The sequence below is a fragment of the Triturus cristatus genome, chromosome 4_2 (assembly GCF_964204655.1).
Source record: "Triturus cristatus chromosome 4_2, aTriCri1.1, whole genome shotgun sequence".
Lineage (NCBI taxonomy): Eukaryota > Metazoa > Chordata > Amphibia > Caudata > Salamandridae > Triturus > Triturus cristatus.
Window position 1 is genome coordinate 31,276,941 of NC_140586.1, and position 13,841 is coordinate 31,290,781.

A 13,841-nucleotide genomic window follows, 5' to 3' on the forward strand; every position below is an offset into this window, starting at 1 on the left:
CGGTCTCCGGACATGGACGAGGGGACCAGGGGTACCACCCCTGTGGCTCCTTTGGAGCCTCTGAGTCCCGCGGCCTAGTCAGTTTATCCGGGTCCGTCGGCGACTCCTGTCCTGGTGCAAGATTTTCTTGCAGCCATGGGCCACCTTTTCGGGCATCTGGCTCCCACCAGCGTGCCTTCGGGCCCCGCGGTCCCAGTTTTGGGCCCTCCCTTGCGTCGGGCTCCTGCCGGCGTGCCTTCGGGCCCGAGGTCCAAGTTGAGGGCCCTCCCTTGCCACCGGGTCTGCTGGGGCCTCCGCCCGCGGCTCCGATCCCGGAGCCGCAGTGGGTTCCGTTCGTTCCACTTCCTCCCTTGTCCGGGTTCCCAGACAATTTTACTCCTTGTTTGGACCCTAATTGGTACACTGAGCCGGACCGGCATCGACCGCCACCGTTCCCGGCGCCATTCAACCATTTGTTTCCCCTGTTTCCCCCCCCCCCCCCCCCCACCCCCCCCCCTTTTCTCTCCCCCCCCCATCGCAGCCTGTTCAACGGGCAGTGGAAGAAGGGGGCGACTGGGAGGGGTCTGAGGACCCTCTCACACGGCAGTGCGAGTCGGAGCAGGAATGGACGGAGAGCTAGAGGATGCCAGTGGCCTTGACCTCTCCTCTGATTCTGGTTTTCTTTCTCCTGCTGTGGCTATGGAGGAGGGCGCCACATACACTATGGTGCTCCGTAGAGCAGCTGAGGCCCTTGACCTTGACCTGCCTACAGTGACCCTCAAGACTACCCTCCTCTCTGAAGTACTTCAGCCGCCGCCGTGCTCTTCGGAGCCCCTGCTTCCGTTCAATGAGGCACTACCTGACATCTTGATGGGCACCTGGTCTAGACCGGCCACGGGGCTTCCCTTGGATGAATATGTGGCCCGGCGCCATCGCCTGGCCCCGGGGGACCCTGCTTTTCTGTACACCCCCCAACCCTGGAGAGCCTGGTCCTCCAGGCCTCAACTTCGCCAAGTCGCATTCCCTTCCGCAACGCCGGATAGGAATCCAAAAAGCTGGAACAGTTCGGCAAGAAACTGTTCATCTGCCAGCTTAGGGCTGCGGTTGGTTTACACCGCATGCCTCTTGGGCCGCTATTCCCTTGCTGTGTGGGACACGGTTGCTCAGGTGCTGCCTCAGTGTCCGGAGGAGGCTCGGATAATGCTTTCACAAGCTGTTGTTGAGCGAAAAGATGCAGCAAAGTTTGCCATTAGGTGTGGACTACCCACCGCGGACTCACTGGGTAGGGTGATTTCCACAACAGTGGCCCTCCGTCGTCATGCCTGGTTGCGGTCCACTGGTTTTTCAGGGGATGTACAAGTTCCCTTATGGACATGCCCTTTGATGGTACTCGCCTGTTTGGCGATAAGGCAGATAGTGCGCTGGAACATTTTGAGGACTCCCGGGCATATCGCCCAAAGGGGCTACTCCCTCCCCTTCGAGACTGCCCCTCCAGCCATGCCACCTCAGTTCCACCGCATGTCAGGGGACCTTTTTGCGCTTCTCCAGCAGGCAGTCACGGCCGTCCTGGCCAAGGGGCCCATCGAGCGTGTTCCTAGGCCAGAAGTGGGACATGGTTGTTATTCCTACTACTTTCTGGTCCCCAAGAAGGTAAAAGGGGGCCTGCGTCCCATCTTGGACGTCAGGATCGTCAATTGCTTCCTCCGGAAGGCGAAGTTCTAGATATTGACTCTGGCTCAGGTCTTGGCTGCCCTCGACCCTGGAGACTGGTTGGTAGCATTGCACTGGCAGGACGCATATTTTCATATCCTCGTCCTGCTGGCCAACCGGCGTTACCTGTGGTCCACGGTGGGTCTAGATCACTTTCAGTTGCCGTGCTCCCCTTCAGCCTTACCAGTGCCCCTCGGGTGTTCACAAAAGGGATGGCGGTGGTCGTAGCTCATCTGCGCAGCTCAGGGGTTCCAGTCTTCCCCTATCTCGATGACTGGTTGTTGAAGGCGGGTTCGCCTCAGGCAGTCGTCTCCCACCTCCAGACTACGGCCGACCTCCTGCATTTGCTGGGGTTCTCCATCGTCCTTCCGAAGTCGCACCTGAGTTCCTCTCAGAAGCTCCCCTTCATCGGATCGGTTCTGTATTCAATGCAGTTTCGGTTTTATCCTCCGGCGCAGCGAGTCCGGGATATTCAGGCTATGATTCCAATCTTTCGGCCTCTATCCCGGGTTTCAGTCAGGTTGACCCTCCGGCTCCAGGGCCTTCTGGCCTTCTGTATCCTGCTTGTGCTCCATGCTAGATGGCATATACGGATTCTGCAGTGGGACCTGAAGTTCCAGTGGGCACAGCATCGGGGCAACCTGGCCGATCACATCCAGATCTCGGTGGGCACTGCACGACAATTGCAGTGGTGGCTCACGCATCGCGGTTGGGTCAATGGCAGATCCCTCTCCCTTCCACAACCGGAGCACACAGTGGTGACGGTTGCGTCCCTCCTGGGATGGGTCGGCCACATGGGAGAGGCGGAGATTGGGGGCCTCTGGTCTCTGGCGGAGTCCCGGCTCCATATTAACCTTTTGGAGCTTCGGGCGATCTGACTTGCACTGAAAGCATTCCTTCCCTCTGTCTGGGGAAGTGTAGTGCAGGTGTTAACGGACAACACCACCGCCATGTGGTATTGCAGCAAACAGGGCGGAGTGGGGTCGTGGACCCTATGTCCAGAGGCTCTCCGCCTCTGGACATGGCTGGAACATCAAGGTATTACCTTGGTGGTTCAAGACCAGGCAGGTTCTCTGAACGCCAGAGAGGACGAACTCAGCCGCCAGTACATGATGGATCACGAATGGCGACTTCACTCGAAGGCACAAGGTCTCTTTCTGCAGTGGGGAGAGCCTTGGTTAGATCTATTCGCCACCGAAGAGAACGTGCAAGGTCATCAATTCTGTCCGTTAGAAGTTCCGAGGCGGCACTCGCTCGGCGACGCTTTTCATCACGAGTGGAGCTGCAGTCTGTTGTACGCCTTTCCGCCTATACCACTTCTGCCCAGAGTGCTGAAGAAGATTTGGCGCAACTGGGCCCAAGTCATCCTTGTGGCTCCGGATTGGGCACGAAGATACTGGTATTCCGTGTGACTCAGCATGGCGATCGCTCCCCCGATTCGATTGCCTCTTCGGGAGGATCTTCTGTCGCAGCCACGGGGGACGGTCCTCCACCCGAACCTGTCCAGCTTCCTCCTCCATGCATGGAGATTGGGGGGCGACAGTTGACAGCTTTCGACCTTCCTTCCGAAGTCTGTGACATTATTCTGGCAGCCAGACTTCCCTCCACTGTGACGATATAAGTCTGCAGGTGGGAAAAATTTGTGGCATGGTGCACAGCAAAGGCCGTTGATCCCCTTACTGCCCCTCTTTCTGAGGTCCTTCTGTTACTTCTGTCTTTGGCCCAGCAGGCTCTGCTCTGGGCACTATCAAAGGTTATCTCTCGGCCATTTCCGCCTTTCTACGGCTTCCAGATCAGCCTTCTCTTTTTAAGTCCCCAATTGTTAATTGCTTCCTGAAAGGCATTACACACACGTTTCCTCCCGTGTCCTTCCTTATGCCTCAGTGGAACTTAAATCTTGTCTTGACTTATCTGATGTGTGCTCCCTTTGAGCCACTTCATGACTGTCCTTTACGTCTTCTCACTATGAAGACGGCTTTCCTGGTAGCTATCACCTCTGCCAGAAGAGTGAGTGAGCTCCAGGCTCTTTCTTCTAAACCTCCTTTTCTCTCCGTTCATGCGGACAAAGTGTTTTTAAGGACTCGTCCTTCTTTTTTGCCAAGGTTATCACGCTCTTCCACATTGGGCAAACCATCACTTTGCCCACCTTCTTTCTGCCTCCGCATCCTTCAAAAGAAGAAGAGAGGCTCTATCGTTTGGACCCAAAAAGTGCGCTCTCGTTCTATCTGAAACGCACACAACGGCTCCGGGTGGATGACCAACTTTTGGTTGGCTGCGTGGGCTCCAAAAAAAAAGTCGGGCCGTGCACAAACGGACCATCTCTCGGTGGGTAGTTCTCTGCATCAAAGCCTGTTACTCGTTGGCTAGAAGGAGCCTCCTGCGGGGCTGCGTGCCCATTGTACCAGGGCAACGGCAGCCACTACTGCTTTGGGACGCGGCGTTCCCTTACAGGACATCTGTCAGGCAGCTACGTGGGCCTCGCTGCACACTTTTACCAAGCACTACTGCCTAGACAGCCAAGTCCAGAGAGACGGCTTCTTTGGCCGTTCGGTTCTCCGGGACTTTCTGGTGTGATTTTGGTTTGCAGACCCACCTCCGGGGTAGGTATTGCTGGGGTATCTATTCTAAGGTAAGGAATCTATCACTAACGTGTCTCTTTCAGATGCACAAGTTGCTACTTGTGTAACGATATATCTATAAGAGACATTAGTCAGTGATAGATTCCTTACCGCCCCACCAATCCTCCCCGGTCTGCGAACTGATTTCGAGGGTTAAGGTCATCCCTTTCAGGGCCCTAGTTTCATGGCACCAGGGGTCAGTTTCTTGCATGGCTCTGCGTTCCTGGCGCAGAAAGTCGTGTACAGAACTGATGTCAATGCGCATGGGTGGCGCCTAAGTAGTCTCCGTGACGTCATCTCGGCGCTTACGACGCCTGAGATGGATGCGGAGCCGCACAACGCCACCTTCCGACGCGCAGGGGTACTGCTCACGAAAACTTTCCGGATCCAGTCTGACGCCACGGGATATTCTAAGGTAAGGAATCTATCACTAACTAATGTCTCTTACAGATATATTGTTACACAAGTAGTAACTTGTGCATCTCTTCCAGATAAGGTGTTACCGAAGGTAAGTAACTTGTTAGGTACGAACCATGAAGAAAAAAATATACTGAGATTATGAAATCATGCAAACAATGAAAACAATTATTGGAATAACGAGGAATTTTATGCTGTATGATAATTGTGAATACTGACTTAACATTACTTGTCTACTTTTGCAAAATCAAGCAGCGGCCAATGGGAACTGTAGTGTTTAATGACATACAGGGTATATACTTGTTTAAGTATCTCATTCATTTATTCACCATGCACTCTTACAAACTTCAAATGATTATGCACACATGCACACAGTACTGCATTACACAATCTGTAATACAGAAATTCAGTACAAATTTCTGATGCTAAAAACATGTACCAACACAATACCAACAGTAATATTTTATACAACCCCATAAGAAATACGTTAGATCGTTTGATAACACATCATGACCATATCGGCAGACACACCAATCTGTTCATCACAGTGAGAGCCTTTCTGAAAATGTTAATATGTTTTCATACAAAGAAACTACTCAGCAATTGCCATTTTGGGTTCTGGCTCACTCCTCCTACTTAGCCACATAATTTGTTTTTTTATAACCCAGGTTAACACCTCATGTCCATAACAGCCAATTGACCAGTGATGCCCTCAGTGTTGAAACACTTTTATAAAATAGCACTTCCATACAAAAAAAATTAAGCTCTTGCCATTTCTGTTCAGTTTCACTCCAGCTAATTACACAGTGTTCTAAAGTCTTACAAACCTCTCCACATTGTTATTCGATCCTTTATAGTTAACAACTGATTGTCACCTTTCAAAAGTGAAGTTGGTGTGGGTTTTAAGATTGTTGAGAAATCAGGCTAAGGTAGTACATGTACTTGTATAGTTCATGGATTTGTACTTTTTGGTTTGTAGCTACTGTTGACAGACTGTCAGCCTTGACTTCCTCTTAACTTTCAGGGAATTAACCTGTAATAGTTGCTCCTATAATTGCAAATGAATAAAAAATATTGAGCAACTCCCTGAGTCAATATTTACCTCCCCTGTTCTTGCAGCAAATTCCATCAAGGTGGAGATGTACAGCGATGAGGAAGAAGGCCGGCTCCTGGGTCAGGATGACCGAATGAGTGAAAAGGAGGACAGCGTCATTGTAGATGATTCACTCGGCGAGCAACTAGGGTACTGCGATGGCTTGGGTCAGGATCCTCCTTCACCCGGTGGCATCCGACTGCCAAACGGCAAACTTAAGTGTGACATCTGCGGCATGGTTTGCATTGGCCCCAACGTGCTTATGGTGCACAAGCGCAGCCACACTGGTGAGTTGAGGTATCGTCTTGTCAACCTGTTTTCTTATGGAAACATTTCAGACTATAGCTGTATAAAGCTGTTATGCACGCCTCTTGCCATACATGGAAGTGCCATTCCAGCCTGCCCTCACCTTATTCCAATGAGCTATTGCAGCCTGACTTCATACACAAGTCCATGCCAGCTTGCTGCCTTACAAGGATGTACCATATTAGCCTGCCTAATCATACTGCTACTTACCCCGTCCATTCCCCTTATACAACATTACAATACTGGATTCACCACTAAATAGGGTTTGTACACCATATCGACTCATTATACACCAGTGGCAAGCCAGCCTTTGCCCTTATTCTGCAGTGTCTTGTGATCCATCTTATGCCATAGTTCCAGGCAACCTGTCCCTTTTTTGCATCAGTAAGCAAGCCTGCTTCAATTTGCAGCACATCCTTCCACATCCATTACAAGCTATGCCATAGCAGCCTATTGTTTATACATAAGAACTCGCCTTTTACTTAGTCGAGCCATGCTAGCATAGTTTGACATTTCACTGGCACACCATCCGCACCCCTTATACTGTATTGCAATGCCAGCCTTTTCTTTTGTACAGTATAGACAGGCCAACACGCTCCTAATCCAATGAACAAGCAATTAAGATGGGCAATTAATAGGAATAATCTGTCCAGCATAAAGGTGCACCCCAAGATGATAGCTGACCCCATCATCAGACTTATAAACAACAAAAATGTTTTAATGGAGAAGCAATCCCAGAATAATTCTTCCAATGCAGGTTCTTTGAATACATAATCTCAAATGTATTATTCATATTCATAGATAATATGGTTAATAGATGTCAATCATCCTGTTTTCACCAGAACATAATACATTGTATTTGTTTAGAACATAATTAATTCATAGATTAATCCAATACACAAATATCGATTTTAGATCAACATCGCATCAGAGTTATGCCATCAACACATAAAAATACCAACTGTTCCTCAATAAGTACAATTCACAAGTGAAAGTAACCCATAGTAGAGACTTCACCTCTGTTGAGTCGTTGCAAGCATAAAAGAGAAATAATGCCAGCCAACGTTTCGCGAATCCTATTGCTTCATTGGGGCTGAAATAAAAAGAACAAAAACGTTATAAAAGCAGGAGAAATCCTTATACTCTGACTTTTTGTGGATCTGATATTTATTCTTTGTATTATTTTGAAGAAATTAAAGAGATTGGTGCTTTGTCCATCAACATGACCTGCCATGAGGTAATGCTTTAAAAGTATCAATTCATTGAGAGAGGATACATAATTGTGGCACTAGGTGAGTAAATCTTCCAATTCAATAAAACAGGAAGGATGAATCGGAATGTGTTTAGTGAGCCACTTTATATTTCGATATAGGGGTGCAATGTTTACAACTCATAATGGGGTATAAACGGCACTGGAAATGTATGTATAGAATGTTCACTATTATGGATAGGATGTATAATTAATATAGTGAGACAGTATACAGAATTGTGGTAGCTAGGTCAATACTTCTTTAAATTGAGTAGAACAGGAAGGATGCATCTGAATGTTTCTAGTAATCTATTGTGTTGAACTTTGTTTAATTTAAATGATTTTGTAGTATCCTCACCTGCTCATCTAGTTTCTAATGTGTAGTGTATAACTCAAAATGTAGTAACTTCATGTCACATAAAAATCCCTTCTGCTTATAAAAATACCATTTTGTCCTTTTTATTTCAGTCTTGATGAAGCGATAGGAGTCATGAAACACATGTTGGCTGGCATTATTTCAGTTTTATGCTTGTGTTGACTCCAGAGAGCTGAAGTCTCTACTACTGGTTACTTTCACTTGTGAATTGTACAAAACGAGGAACAGTTGTTGGTGTTTCTATATGTTGATGGAATAATTATGATGCAATGTTTTTTATAATCGGTGTTTGTGTATTGGATTAGGCTATGAATAAATTATGCTCTGAACAAATTGAATGCATCATGTTCTGCCGAAAACATGAGGATACACATATATTATCCATATTGTCTATGTATATGAATAATACATTTGAGATTTGGTTCTCAAAGAACCTGTATTTGATTCATTATTTTGGGCTAACTCCTCCATTAAAATGTTTTTGATGTCTGCAATACAGTTAAACAGTGTTGGCCTGTGCCCTGCCAGCACCCTGCCTTGCAAAATTGAGCACTACCAGCTCATCACCTTATAATTCAAGGCCTCAATATGCGGTAGTGCATTGCCACCCTTCCACATAATATTACAGAGCAAATCCGGATTTTTCTTTTTATCATTAGGGTGGCATTGTCCTGCCATCATATATAGCAGTGTCATATCAGCCTGTCCCCTTACACTGCAGTGCTATGCTGTCCTATTGAGTGTTTTGCCTGCCCATCTGCTTACACCACTGTATCGCCTTTACACAGCGGTGCTATGGTATGCTATTCATTTATGCAGCAGTGCCCTACAAAACATGAGTGAAACACCATGCAACGTTCTCCATTCCCATACAACAGTACAATGCCAATCTTACCACTAGTAAAGTAGACCCACAACAGCCTCACTCCATATGATTGTGTATTAACTTAGAGTATTTGTGGAGTCTGGTAAGTACCCACCTCAAGTAGTGATCACAATCCTTGACTGGGTGAATCTTTAAAGTCACGAAATTAACCTGATCGCACCCCTGGTAGCTATGGCACAGAGCAGTCCTTTTTAATTTGGAGGCAATGTATTAGATATTTATGCAGTACTAAAAGAGTAATAAAGTTGAAATGCAAAACAATACTGCAACTGCCAGACTACAAATGGTAGGTCTGCAGTCATGTTTCCACTGTCACTGTAGTGGATAGCACAATGGGTGCTGCAGTTCACCGATGACATTTAACTTACAGGCCTTGGGTATACATTGTACCATATACTAGGGGTTTATAGGTAAGTTAGATTTGGAGCACCCCAATTTTACCATGGTAAAGTGAGGACCGCAATCACTTTATTACTATTTAGCATTGGGTAAAGAGCGCTGAGATCTACTGCCAGCAAAAATATAGGGTCCAGCAAAAGATGAAAATTCTGGGGTGATCACGCGGAAAAGGCGGATTTCCTGCAAATAGGTTCGACACCACCCTGTCTCTTTATATAACTTTGATGTGATACCTTTACTGTCTATACAGCAATGGCTGACTAGCCTCACACTTGAACAGCAGGGCACATGTCTTATCCCTTTATTCCGAGGTGTCTAAGGAATAAATGACCTTGCATTAACAGTTGACAATGTACCTGCTACTCTGCAACTGTGAAGCAGTCCAGGAAACCGTCCAGAAAACCCACCAACCTGCTTGTTGACATTGGATTTAAACTAAGCAGTGACATGTCACAAACTGTTATCCACCTTGTTGATTCCTGCCTCAGTATCCCCTTGGTTTAGAAGTAGGCTGTCAGTGCAGAGTGCAGCATGACTGTAGGAATTACCGTGCACTCCATACTCGGGATCTTGCACTCCCCAGACGCGTTGTAAAAGTTATGGTGGTGTTATGTTATACGTACCCTTGAATTGAGTGTTTTTCACTCCCTTCTTAAACGAAAGTACCACTTAATAGGAGATTTCCAGATGGGATAATATTTATTAAAGACATGGATTAGCGGGGTGTAGAATAAAGAAGTAAAAAAATTATGCAATACCATAGATGATGTATTTAGAAAGAAAAAAGTCAAGTTCCCAAATAATGATCTAATGTTAACTCTGAAAATCAATTTGGGAGCTTATTTAAAGCGGAACTTTGGCCATTATTCTTGTTCTCAACGTTCATATGTCAAACAATCTGATGAATGGTTCAACTGCTGCAATAATAATGGCAGAGCAGGGGGTGTAATGCCTGAGTAGGTAGATCTGTCCACTGAGTTATGCATGAAAATCTCCATTGTTGAAAGGCCAACAGTGACTTACAAACATTAAAAAATGATGTCATTTAATTTCCTCAAGCTATAGCCCAGAAAAGATCAGGTTTGTCATCATTGTCCAAAAACCCCTCCCAACTTTAATTACTGAAACGTAATGTAATGTAAACTATACATATAAAACACTCTGTTGCCTATAAATGCATCCTGGTGATGACTTTTTGGAAATTAAGTGTTTAAAGAATCCATGAGTAGGATCTGTTGATCAAAGTTTCCAGTGTGGGTATAAAACTAAATTTTTCAGGCTTTCCGGAAAGGGAGGCGCTGTGATATGATAAGTAAATTTATTGGTAACGAGTTACATACTTTTGCCGTCTTGAAAGAACAAGCTTTAATTCCCATCCTAGACCTTTTGACTCAAGGAGTCGCACAAAAATTGGCACATCTAGACCGAAGTGGAAACGTGGGTTTATAATTACAAAACTTATCTTGTAAATAGGTGGGACCTAGTTTATGAAATGCTTTTAAAACTTTAAAGACTTAGAAGCAGCACTTTGTAAAGTGCCAATCAGTGCACAGAGCTCATCTAGGAACCGGAAGGACCAGCCTTGCTGCCATATTCTGGACCAGTTGGAACTGCATCATCAACCCCACAGAAGATCCCAGAAAAAGTGAATTGCCATAGTCGAAGCAGCTAATAATTGTAGCTTGTACCACTAAGGGACGAGTGTTAGCTGGAAGCTAAGGAAGAATTTTTCTCGTCAACCTCCAAAAGGGACAACTTGTCACAGACAGCTGATTGACCCTGGTTCCACGCTACTGAAACGGGAGATGGAATCTTCAACAAGGCATTGGGCCAAAAATCGTCAGGGAAGGAGGAAAGACTGTTCCCACTTAAAGACAATTATCACTTGCCTCTTGGAGTTACATTTTAACGAGGTGTCTTCTAGCTACCCTGTTTCTCTCGAACATACTCTTTTAAAAGCTCTGGGCAGTCATCCTTATTATTTAATGTGATCACAATCTATGTATCAGCGTAAGTCATAAATCTGAGTGTACAAGAGTGCACCAGCTGAGAAAGTGTTCACATGTATAGATGGAATTGCGTGAAGCTCAACAATGATCCATTTGGGACCCCCTGCTCCAAGGATTTGAACTCAGATCAAAATGGATCAACAGGCACTGTCTGCTGTCTATCTGTCAGATAGGAAATCAACCAATATAAAGCAAAACCCTTGATTCCCACTTATAGCCTAGCTATCAGTCTTTCTTTGGACACCATGCCAAAGGCAGATGACAAATGCAAGAAACTATATCTGATGGCTTTTGGATAGACTTGAATCGCTCCAGTAAAACACATCAAGCACCCTGTGAAATGTGCCCACTCGCTTCTCCCTAAAAACCTCAAACCACTGCTGACTCAAACAGATTTCCGTGATTTAGATAAATCTGTTGAAATCTGCAAAATTGACTATGAACACGCTCGTCTGTGTATCGAAAATGCTCTTGAACCTCTGAAAGCTCTGCTGCAGTTTGCAGAGGACCATCTGGCTTCATAAGTATAAACATATTGAACCTGTTGTAAGAGAACATCATTGGCTATCCTTGGAGGCAAGACTTAAATACAGGTATGATTGCTTCACTTTCAAAGCCCTCAACCATCGCCTTCACCCCCTCAAGAAAACTAATATTTAGTTCTCACCTAATCTTTTAAACCCTTTGTTTCCCTCTAGCTGATGAAATGATGTAGGCCCTCCCTTTGCGTCCAACAGCAGATGGATGATCATATAGCTTGATTAGATCCTTTATCTTTCATTGTTCCCTTATCCACCTGCCCTTCTTTTTTTCTTCACTGTGCAGCAGAAATTCTAAAACCCTGGTTATATCAGTTTTATTGCTTCATCTCCAAAATGTGTTTCCTGAGACTCGGTCTATGAAGTAAGGGTGACATTACATAATAATTGTAAATAAATAAATGCTGTTAAATGACATGGCTATGTTTAGAGTTACCAAGAACAAAAAAGGAGAGAGAGAAGATGTAGTAAACCCGTTCCTCTTCCCTTACCTATACAACAAATAAATGAAAGCAAGCTTGCTACCATACCAGCAAGTTGCCACAAGTGTCTTCCACTCATGTGTCATACAAACCAGTAGGTTTTTAAAAAGAACGTTCACCCGCCAACCTAGTTGAATCATGCCACCAACTAGGTTGGTGGGTGACGGTCTTTTAAACAATCATTTGCAATGCAATAAGTCTCGCATTGGTGAGACTTTAAGTTATTAGCATTGTCAATGACAATGCTTTTTATTTGTGTTTTAAAAAACAAAACCTAAATAAAAGGCATGGTCATTTACAATGCTAATAGCTCAAACTTGTGTAAATGCGAGACCTATTGCATTGCAAATGCTTGTTTCACTTGATTGCAGGTTTGCGAGGCGACTAGATTGCTTTCACACCAGGTGAAAGAGATGGGCTTGCACAGAGTAATCTATCATAATTCTTACCATAATTTTCCACAATTTACTGATGGCCTATAACAAACAGCAGCCACATCTGGTCGGGTGTTCACAGTTGGCTAGAGCCTCATCTGCTAGAAATCCCCACCTTTCTTAGGTGCAAGGAGGGGAAGCGACAAGGAACGCTGACTGGGGTGGCAGTGGGTGGTAAACAAGCTCACAGCTGCAACACGTGGACTTGTGAGATTAAGTCACACAGGACTTTTGGGAAAGCGAGTTAAATGTGCACTGGATGTTTGTTTGTTTTGGTTCACTTAGCCGGAGGTGTTAATCCACCTACCTGCTGCAACGCTGGACGGAGACTGCTAATGTGAAAGGTGCATATTTGGGTCGCTGCTGTACTACAGAGTTGAAACGCATCTGTTAACACCCTGTTAGCGGCACCTACCCTTTGAAAACAGCTCTTGTCCGACGACGAAGAGGAGAGACATTTGGTCAAATGATTTGAGCGCATGGTGGGCAGACAGGTACAAATGACCATAATTAAATGAAGAGAAGGGCACTGGGAGCGCGCTGGTAATCCAGTGGTGTGTTTCCATTCACCACCAAGCTGCCGCTGTCATAGCTGCCCGAAATCACCGGCCAAACACTAATGAAATTCATTGTTTAAAGCAAATAGTAACCGCATACGCTCACTATAAAGTAATAAAAAAAAGAAACCGAGCTTGGTGTCCCTGAAGCGGGTGCTGCACTCTTTGAAAAAGCAAAAAATATATATATATATTATTGAAACCGAGCGCGGTGTCCCTGAAGCAGGCGCCACGCTCTACATCAAAGTTTAAGATAAAAAAATGTAAACTGAGTGAAGTTTCCCTAAAGCGGGCGCCACACTCAGCATACAATTCAGAGCGCAAAGCACTGGATAAGAATATCGCCCACCATTGTCTCCATCACTGTCAATAAACAAAATAGTGCTCACCCACTTATAATGCAGAGACCATGTAACAAGACAAGTAAAAGCTCCAGTCGTTATGGGCGGTAGCCAATGGAGACAAGGCGGTACCAGTGAGGGACTAACAAGCCTATTTATGAATCAGAAGCCAGCATTTATGAAGGACAATGACACAAGCCAATGACCAATAGGGGTGGACAGTGGGCGGGGCTTCCAGTGTATACCCTAATACAGAATGCCACGCAGAGCGAGCAGCGCATGAGCGCTACCGCTAGGCTTGACCTAAAAACCTACTGGTTTATCTGACAAATTAGTGGAAGACACTTGTGACAACTTGATTGTATGGTAGCGAGCTAGTTTTCATTTGTTTATTGTATGCTTAAAGTTAAACACTTTCCTGAGGCATGGCCCTTTGGTTAGTAGTT

The 13,841-nt window shown here is 45.6% G+C and overlaps 1 protein-coding gene across 5 annotated transcripts in view; it reads left to right on the top strand.

Moving 5' to 3' along the window:
* IKZF4 (IKAROS family zinc finger 4) overlaps window positions 1–13,841 on the top strand; it is a 218,582-nt gene that overhangs the window by 172,000 nt on the left and 32,741 nt on the right. For all 5 annotated transcript variants that reach the window (XM_085600282.1, XM_085600281.1, XM_085600284.1 and 2 more), the window contains one exon: window positions 5,844–6,104. In XM_085600282.1, the coding sequence (XP_085456408.1) occupies window positions 5,844–6,104 (261 nt within the window). The remainder of the gene's footprint in view (window positions 1–5,843; window positions 6,105–13,841) is intronic.